This window comes from Babylonia areolata, chromosome 35 (genome assembly GCF_041734735.1).
Source record: "Babylonia areolata isolate BAREFJ2019XMU chromosome 35, ASM4173473v1, whole genome shotgun sequence".
In the NCBI taxonomy this organism is placed as follows: domain Eukaryota; kingdom Metazoa; phylum Mollusca; class Gastropoda; order Neogastropoda; family Buccinidae; genus Babylonia; species Babylonia areolata.
The window spans coordinates 25,565,517-25,575,804 of record NC_134910.1 but is presented as its reverse complement, the minus strand read 5'-3'; the positions used below and the strand labels follow the sequence as shown (position 1 = coordinate 25,575,804).

Sequence of the window (10,288 nt, the reverse complement as noted above, 5' to 3'; positions counted from 1 at the left end):
GGCAGATGCCTGACCAGCAGCGTAACCCAACGCGCTTTGTCAGGCCTTGAGAAAAAGAAAAAAAAAAAAAGAATAAATGAATAAAAAAAAATAAATATATATATATATATATAAATAAAGTAAAAAATAAATGTAATAAAATAACACACAAAAAAAAGAAAAATAAAAAGAAAGAAAAAAGGCGTATATAGATTTGTTGGAACGCAGTGACGCCTCCTTGAGCAACTGAAACTGATATCTGTGTACAAATGTTGTGTGTTACCAGCATCTACATCATGGGCCTGGTGTTCGATTGGATCCTGGAACAGGGGGGCGTGGAGGAGATGGAGAAAGCTGCTGTCACCAAGTCCTCTGCCGTCTATGATCTCATTGACCAGTCACAGGGATTCTATGTGTTAGTATTCTCTGTGTGTGTAGTGGTATGTGTGTATAGTGGTGTGTAGTGGTGTGTGTGTAGTGGTATGTGTACAGGGATTCTCTGTGTTGGTATTCTGTGTGTGTAGTGGTGTGTGTGCTGGTGTGTGTACAGTGATTCTGTGTGTTGGTATTATGTGTGTGTCATCATTTTTTATCTTTTATTTTATTTTATTTTTTAAATTATTTTTTATTTTTTAAAAATAATTCCTTTTGAATTTTTTTTTCTCAAGGCCTGACTAAGCACCCTGGGTTACGCTGTTGGTCAGGCATCTGCTTGGCAGATGTGGTGTGGCGTATATGGATTTGTCCGAATGCAGTGGCGCCTCCTTGAGCTACTGCTACTGATACTGTGTGTGTGTATGTGTAGTGGTGTGTGTGTGCTGGTGGTGGTGATGGTGGTGGTGTGTGTGTAGTTGTGTGTACAGGGAGTCTATGAGTTAGTATTGTGTGTGTGTGTGTGTAGTATGTGTGGTGGTGGTGGTGGTGGCGGTGGTGGTGGTGGTGTGTATGTAGTGGTGGGTGTGGTGGTGGTGTGTGTGTAGTGGTGTGTGTATGGTGGTGGTGTTGTGTTTGTAGTTGTGTGTGTACAGGGATTCTATGTGTTAGTGTTCTGTGTGTGTGTGGTGGTGTGTGTGCTGGTGGTGGTGGTGGTGGTTTGTGTGTAGTGGTGGGTGTGGTGGTGGTGGTGTGTGTGGTAGTGGTGGTGGTGGTGTGTGGGTAGTGGAGGGTGTACAGGGATTCTGTGTGTTAGTATTCTGTGTTAGTATTCTATAAGAACTGTATTATCAGTGGTTTCTCCAATGCAATGGGGAAATCATTTACAGCTTAGTCTTTTGTAAAAGACTATGACTCTCAAACTAGGAGGCAAGATTGCACTGGCTCTCAGTGATGCAAGCCATAGGGGCTAGGTGTCCTTTGGGAACCATCGCAACGCCAGTTGTCCTAAAACCCTTTTGGCCGAGAGAGTGGAGGTGTAACTTGGGCAAGACACTCTCCACTATGATCAAATTCTTGCCCAAATAGTTTGGACAGCATTTGCCTCCTCTGCTGTTCTGATGGTCATAGTTGTACACAACTGACTATCAAATATATATTCTATGTGTTAGTATTCTGTGTGGCTGTGTGTGTGTGTGTAGTTGTGTGTAGTTGTGTGTGCATAGGGATTCTATGTGTTAGTATTCTGTGTGTGTGTGTGTGTGTGTGTGTGTGTGTGTAATGGTGTGTATATAGGGATTCTATGTGTTAGTATTCTGTGTGGCTGTGAGTGTGTAGTAGTGTGTGCACAGGGATTCTATATGTGTTAGTATTCTCTCTGTGTGTATGTGTGTTTGTGTGTGTAATGGTGTGTACATACGGATTCTATGTGTTGGTATTCTGTGTGGCTGTGAGTGTGTAGTGGTGTGTGCACAGGGATTCTATATGTGTTAGTATTCTCTGTGTGTGTTTGTGTGTGCATGTTCTGTGTGTGTGTGTGGTGGTGTGTGTACAGGGATTCTATGTGTTAGTATTCTGTGTGTGTGTAGTGGTGTGTGTGGTGGTGGTGGTGTGTGTGTGTGGTGGTGGTGGTGGTGTGTGTGCACAGGAATTCTGTGCTCTAGTATTCTGAGTGGCTGTGTGTGTACTGGTGTGTGCATAGATGATGCTCAGCTTATCGTGTGCGTGTTTGCATTGAGTCGACCAATCAGCTTAATCATTTGCCCGAACAAGAGAGAACATGGCTTAATCAAGTTGTGTCTCAGTGAATGACAAACAGCAGGATCCCGAAGATCCTTTTGTATGGCCAGCTGAAGGAAGGCCCTTGGAAGACCCTGAAAGCGCTTCAAGGACACCTTGAAGACAAACCTCGAAGCTTGTGACATAGAAATCGCTTCCTGGGAAACTGAAGCCCTTGACCGTTCTCGCTGGAGGATGCTGTGCTCTAGTGGCATAAAGACGTTTGAAAACGAGAGAACGCTGGCCATTAAGGAGAAGCGTGAGCGAAGGAAGCAGGGCTCAACTTCTGGAAACGTTTTCCCTTGCAACGCTTGTGGGAAGTGCTGTGCATCCAGAATCGGCCTCTTCTCCCATATGAGGACACACACCGACAGATAAGTCTGCCTGCTTACTCATCCGTCGGACTGACGGGAGATTCCATCATCGTCTCAGTGAAACAGCATCTGTGTCCAATGGATTCAGCGATGGTATGCTTTGTAGATAACATGTGTACGTTTGCTGATATGGCTCGGTGTTCGAGTGTTCCTACCAAATCACAAATGTTTCCTACCAAATTTCCTGATTGTACCGTGGAGTGATGGACTAGAGGTAACGCGTCCGCCTTGGAAGCGAGAGAATCTGAGTGCGCTGGTTCGAATCACGGTTCAGCCGCCGATTTTTTCTCCCCCTCCACTAGACCTTGAGTGGTGGTCTGGACGCTAGTCATTTGGATGACATGATAAACTGAGGTCCAGTGTGCAGCATGCATTTAGCGCACATAAAAGAACCCACGGCAACAAAAGGGTTGTTCCTGGCAAAATTCTGTACAAAAATCCACTTTGATGGGAAAAACAAATAAAACTGCACGCAGGAAAAAATACAAAAAAAATGGGTGCCGCTGTAGTGTAGCGACGCGCTCTCCCTGGGGAGAGCAGCCCGAATTTCACACAGAGAAATCTGTTGTGATAAAAAGAAATACAAATACAAATACAAACACTTGACAAGGGTTGGCTTCTCTGATGGTGTTTCTACTCTCTGTCTGCTGCAGTTGTCCATTAAGTAAAGGCTGCCGCAGTCGGATGAACATTCCTGTGCGCATTGGGGCGCCCGGAGGGGACGAGGCGCTGGAGAAAAAGTTCCTGCAGGAAGCGGAAGCCAACAGACTTATCTCCCTTAAAGGTCACAGGTGAGTTTTCAGACAGAGCAGATGTTGAGATTTGATTTTATGTTGGTATATATATATATATATATATATATATATATGGTTTTGATTATTTTTTGACTCACTTGTGTAAACAAAGTGAGTCTATATTTTAACCCGGTGTTCGGTTGTCTGTGTGTGTGTGTGTGTCTGTGGTAAACTTTAACATTGACATTTTCTCTGCAAATACTTTGTTAGTTGACACCAAATTAGATATAAAAATAGGAAAAATTCAGTTCTTTCCAGTCATCTTGTTTAAAACAATATTGCACCTCTGGGATGGGCACAAAAAAATAATAAAAGAAGCCAAATTATATGCAAACTGCATTTACTGTTATATTTATAATTTTTGTATTCTCTAAACTTGGCACTTTGATTTGGTATTCTGACACAACAACAAGAGCAGTCATTATTATCATTTTTTTTGTTCAAACAGGAACTTCTTTTGCTAAGCATGGAAGTTTTATTTATTTTGCAAACGTTTTGGTGCAGATAGTAAAGACAGGAAATTACTCTGTAATTAATGCTAGGGGACTTAATTTGCTTTAAACTGATCTTTCTCATCTTAAACATTACATTTTGAAATTATTCTCACTTCATAAAAAGCTTGGATTTTTTTTTAAAGTGTATCACAAGTGAGTCTTGAAGTCCTTGCCTCTCTTGTTTTATATTATCTTTAATATATGTCTTACAAGAATTGTTCTGTGTCTTGTTTTCGTTGAAAAAAAAAGTTGACTGCAACTCACAAAGTTACCTCCCTTATAGGTCACCCCTGAGTCTGAAGATTGACCAGATATCAAGATGAGAATTTTATTTTTATCATTATAATGAATTATCTCTCTCTCTCTCTCACACACACACACACACAAATATTGTTGTTGTTTTTTAATTATTATTTTTTAACCGCTGCTTATAGACATGATCTTTCTTAAAGGTTACAGGTAAGCCTAGACATAGACCAGACATCAAGATGAGATTTTACTATTGATTATATTATCATTATTATCATATCCCTCACTGAAACTTTCTGCATTTTGTTTTCTTGGAAAGTAGACAAACTTATCCCCTTAAAAGATAACAGATGAACCTTAGAATGGACCAGATAGTTTCAATGTGGCAAGCCTTTTTCACAGATCCGTATGTATTGCATCGCTTTGGGAAAAAAAAAGAAGAGAGAGAATAAAGAAAGGACAGCATGGTATCTCCATATTTTGTGTTTTAAAATTGGAATGTGTAACTTTTTTTTTTTTCAAGGTTGAAGTCGCCAGTCTTAGAAATTATAACATGACTCAGAGCGAAGATAACAGTTCGAAACCACCCCCGACTACACACCCCACTCTCCTGTAGGATCGCTAACCTTTAAACTGTTAATCTGCAGGTTGTAAAAAGAAAAAGCAGAACTTAGAATGAAAAAAGATTAAATTGTTTGGTATAGAATAGAACTAAGCTCAGGGGGGACTATCACGTCAGGATTTCGTTTTTAGAGACAGGAATAATGTCTACCTCCCTTTAGCCAAATTCCAGTGTGACACTTTGTGCCAGAATTTCTTCAGGTGTGAGGTAGTACGCGTTATTGTTTTATTTCTGTATATTGTTGTTTTTACACACATGTGGTAGTGTGATGCTTTATTAAGCATGTTGTCAGATTCAAACGCTCCACAACCAGCAGATTATTATTATTATTAATAGTTGTAGTAGTGGTTACTTTAATATCATTAGGGTTATTTCTTTAATTAAATCGCATTATGGTGCTTATAGCCTTGCCGACCACTAAGGCCGTCTCAAGGCTATTGCCTTAGGGTTATTTATTACTGTTATTGTTTTGTAATTGTTGTTATTATTATTAGTAGTAGTAGTAAAAGAGGTATGTTATCATTATTTTTGTAGTAGGAGCAGAATATTGGCCTTGAGTGGTGGTCAGGACACTAGTCATTCAGATGAGATGATAAACTGAGGTCCTGTGTGCAGCATACACGCAGCGCACATAAAAGAACCCACGGCAACGAAAGGTTGTCCCTGGCATAATTGTGGAGAAAAATCCACTTCAGTAGGTAGTAGGCCTCCTTCGGTCATGGCTGACCATGGATGGAGTATATCCGACCTAATGTCTAACTGGGCTGTCTGCTTGGACCAAGCAGTGTCGCCTGTGACTGTAGAGACCGATGCGAGAGAGACAGTCTCTGTCGCAGCGGTCACATGTGTAAGCTGATGCTGGTCTGTTGGCTGCCGTCCCTTTTCTGCGAGCTCGCTTTTCTGCTGCAGCAGCTGACAGTTTGTCCTCACCAATCTGTAGCTGATTCTTGAGAGTGCTTCTCCATCTGTTGCGGTCATCTGCAAGGTCCTCCCAGGACTCAGTGTTTCAGTAGGAAAAGTAATAAGATTGCAGGCAGGAAAAAAAATATCAAAAAAATGTGTGGCTCTCTCAGTGTAGAAACATTGTCCATGGGGAGAACAGCCAGAATTTGACACATCTGTTGTGATAAAAGAGGGAAACAATGCGATACAAATAGTTGTATTAGTAGTACTAGTGGTAGTGGTCGTAGTAAACATCTCACTCCATAAATATTATTACTATCATCATTATTGTTATTGTTCTTACTTTTATTTTGATTGGATTTTAACTACTGTTACCATTATCATTGTCATCATTTTTGACTCTCTTGTGTAAACAAAGTGAGTCTTTGTTTTAACCCGGTGTTCGGTTGTCTGTGTGTGTGTGTGTGTGTCCATGTGTCTGTGTGTCCGTGGTAAACTTTAACATTGACATTTTCTCTGCAAATATTTTGTCAGTTGACACCAAATTAGGCATAAAAATAGGAAAAATTCAGTTCTTTCCAGTCATCGTGTTTAAAACAATATTGCACCTCTGGGATGGGCACAAAAAAATAAAAAAGAAGCCTAATTATATGCAAACTGCATTTACTGTTATATTTGGCACTTTGACCTCTTATTCTGACACAACAACAAGAGGAGTCATTATTATCATTTTTTGTTCAAACAGGAACTTCTTTTGTTAAACATGGAATTTTTTTTAGTTTTGCAAACGTTTTGGTGCAGATAGTAAAGACAGGAAATTACTCTGTGATTAATGCTAGGGGAGTTAATTTGCTTTAAACTGATCTTTCTCATCTTAAACATTACATTTTGAAATTATACTCAATACATAAAAAGCTTGGATTTTTTTTAAGTGTATCACAAGTGAGTCTTGAAGGCCTTGCCTCTCTTGTTGGATTTTAATGACTGTTACCATTATCATTGTCATCATTGTTATTATTATTATGTTTCCAGATCGGTGGGTGGACTGAGGATTTCCCTGTACAATGCAGTGTCTGTGTCGGAGACGCAAGTTCTGGTGGACTTTATGAAGGCTTTCATGGCTAGATATCGGCAGTGAACAACGACGACAGCGACACGTTGATATTACTACGATGTTAACAGATTCTTTTTGTTCTTGGAAGGAACTCTGTACAGATTTTGCTCATTTTCTCGAGCTCGTGATGTAATGATGAGGGGAATTTAAAAGTGTGTGTGTGTGATGAAAAGAGAGAGGGGCGGAAGGGGGATGAATATATGTGTGTGTGTGTGTGAGAGAGAGAGAGGGGTGGGGTGTGTGTGGAGAGAGACTATTTAAAAGAAAATCATTATCTATGATGATGATGCGTTTTGGGGTAGGTCTGTGTATGTGTTCATTTTCTCTTCTTCTTGAACAACAATAAGAGCGTCTATTGTGATTTTTTTGATTCTCATATTGTGACTGTTAGGCTGTCTGAAAACAAAGTGTGTGTGTGTGCGTGTGAACATGTGTGCATGTCAAAAGTGACATGTTTGCGCTCAACTAATTTCTTTTTAATTAACAAATTCCATTCATTTTTGAAAAGCGGATTTGTGCATGTGCATGCTTTTGTGTGTATGTATGAGTTAGATAAATATAAAGGTTGTGTTAAAGAAATTGATGTCAAAAAGCAACGCAGCATTTTTTTCTTTTTTTGCATGTTTTTAATTAATATTTTTAAAAATTTTTAAAGTTTTGCCTTCTTGTTTGAATTGTTGTAGTTTTGTCTTACTTTGGGGAATTTTTAACTTGCATTTTTAAATGTTTATTTAGGGACGTTCTCTTCATAGTGGGAAGCATTGCTATTGCTGCCGTTTTATTGTTTAATCTTAGATTCAGTTCATAAATTATCACAGTTTTGTGTGTGTGTGTGTGTGTGTGTCTTGCATGAGAGTGTGTTTGTTTGTGTGCGTGTGAGGGAGAGATATGTGTATTTGTGTGTGTGTGTGCGTGTGCATGCGTGTATGTGTTTGGGTACATGTGTATGTTTTTTTATGTAAATGAGAGAGAAAGAGAGGGGGAGAGAGAGATATTTTCCATGGGTGCAATTTGAAAATTTTATTCTTTTTCAATTCAGCAGTTGCAAGAATATGAACATGTTTTATTTTTATTTTATTTCAACAGTTTTTATCTCTAAATGGACGTTTAACCCTGGCTACATTAACAGAGGCCGCCATGGCCACGTTGGACTTGTGATCCGGTGTTCACCAGTGATCAGGGTTTGATCCCCTGCTTGGGCACGGTGTTGTCATTGGTAAAGGCACTTTGCTCACTCCACCCATGTGTGGATGGGTTCTTGACTGGCTGGGGGGAAGGTGGGGGGGGGGAGTCAAACAAGAAAAAAAAGTAAGGAAAAGATTGGGCCCCACCCCACTGTTCTAAAAATAGGTGGATAGCGCATGCCTTCTTAAAGTCCCTTTGCAAACTGAAGCCAGCAGAAGTGTTCAGTCACCCAGCGGTAACTTCATGAATGTAGCCGGGTGCTCAGCTGGCTGCGATGACTGCTTCACTGCAAGCTTTCACTTGCTCATGGCGTTAGTAAAGCTGACATTCCTGTGTGTGCCTCCACAGCAAGTTTGTGCTGTGTGTCACTGCACTGTTTTCCTGTAATACCTTCGGTAAATAAACCATTAACAGATACCAGTCAAGACACAGCATTTTGCAAGTGTGGTGGCAAGCATAACACGATTTCATCAAAGGTACATGTTACAGTTGAGAAACTACCACCAGTCCGCAGACGACTTCTCAAAGGACTGACAGCCGGATACCAGTGTCAGTATGTTGTCCAGTTGGCTTCAGCTTTCCTGGCCTATGAGCTGTCCATCTATTTTTAGATTAGTGGCCCCACCCACATTTCAAGGCCAATAGTCAGATACAGTGGATATTCGGGATCACTGTCTCTGGGCCTTCTTTTGTTCACCATTTCGCTTTTTGGCGCTGGAATATTTATAGATACTGCCGTCAGGATTTTAATGAAATGTTTTTTGGTTGGAAAAATAATGAATAAAGGATTCGAGACTTGGCATTTTGTGTGTTTGCTTGTTTCTTTTCTTCTTTTCTAGTTTGGATGGTGAAAGGAACGTTTGTGTCTTACCACCTGTCTCGGCCTGAGTTTGTGTTGATTTGTATTTGTAATTCTTTTTATCACAACAGATTTATCTGTGCGAAATTCGGGCTGCTCTCCCCAGGGAGAACGCGTCGCTACACTACAGCGCCACCCTTTTTTTTTTTTTTTTGTATTTTTCCTGCACAAAGTTTTATTTGTTTTTCCTGACGAAGTGGAATTTTGCCAGGAACAACTCTTTAGTTGCCATGGGTTCTTTTACGTGCGCTAAGTGCATGCTGCACACGGGACCTCGGTTTATCGTCTCCGAATGACTAACGTCCAGACCACCACTAGTCTAGTGGAGGGGGAGAAATAATCGGCGGCTGTTGTGTTTTTATTTGTTTTTTTATTTAAAAACAAATTGTTTTCGTGTTCTCTGTTTCAGTACTCTCTTTTAATCCTGTTGACAACAGCAACACAATGTCATTTCTTTGTTTTTTATTTTATTTTTTTATGTGCTGTGTGTGTGCGTGTGTGCATGCAACAAAAAAAAAGATGGATACGTTATCGCATACACAAGCCCATAATTTGAGATGTGCACACACACACAATATGCCACATCCAGTGAAACAGACCACACACGCACTCGCAGTAAAAGAAAATTAGTATCATACCATTCTTTTTTTTTCTTTTCTTTTTTTTCACCTCTAACAAACACAGCACAAATGATAAATTAATGAAAGTAACAGCGACTAACAAACAAAGAAATAGAACAAACACCAGCACAGATACATTTATTATACGTTTCAGACCACCACACGACCGTAGTTTAGTTTCAAGGAGTTGTCAACGCGTGTGGGCTGATCCATATATACTTGCCACATCTGCTGTATTAGAAAAAAAAAGTAGCAGACGCAAAAACCCAAGGCCTTGACCAGGCCTGAGAGCCCTAACCAGGTTTGTGTATAAACGGTGACACAGGTAATCATGACAACAACAGAACACAACAACCACTACTGTTTCTTACTCACTGCTGTGTCTGGAACCCAGACGACGAAAACGATGATGATGATGATGATGATTGTGGTGTGTGTTGTATTGTGATGTTTTGTTGTTCTTCTTGTTGCGCCGTGTTGTGTCCGTTGCGTTGCGTTGTGTTGTATTGCATTGCACTGTATTGTGTTGTATTGTACTCTTCCTATCAAAGTAGATCTTTCAGCAGAATTTGGCCAGGGACAAGCTTTTTGTTGCCGAGGGTTCTTCTACTTGCGCTAAGTGCATCAGTCGTGCACCTCGGTTTATCGTCTTATCCGAATGACCAGCGTCCAGACCACCACACAAGGTCTACGGGAGGGGGAGAAAATACTGATGAGAGGGATTCGAAGCAGTGCGCTCAGATTCTCTCGCTTCCTATGAGGGCGTGTTACCTCCAGGCCAACACTTCACATTGTGGTGGTGAAGATGAGGGGGCGAGCTGAATGGATAAAAACAATATACAAATTGGTGGTTAGTGTTTGTACGACTACTTAGGTCTGTTGTGGAATGCAGACAGTGTGTGTGTGTGTGTGTGTGTGTGTGTGTGTGTTTGCGCTCGCGTGCG

The 10,288-nt window shown here is 40.6% G+C and overlaps 1 protein-coding gene across 1 annotated transcript in view; it reads left to right on the top strand.

The window, feature by feature from the left end:
- Positions 1-8,667, top strand: part of LOC143277919 (phosphoserine aminotransferase-like) — a 27,656-nt gene extending 18,989 nt beyond the window's left edge. The window contains exons 8-10 of the mRNA XM_076582887.1: positions 266-394; positions 3,158-3,295; positions 6,599-8,667. Coding sequence (XP_076439002.1) covers positions 266-394; positions 3,158-3,295; positions 6,599-6,704 — 373 coding nt within the window. The 3' untranslated portion in view covers positions 6,705-8,667. The remainder of the gene's footprint in view (positions 1-265; positions 395-3,157; positions 3,296-6,598) is intronic.
- Positions 8,668-10,288: the final 1,621 nt, after the last annotated feature.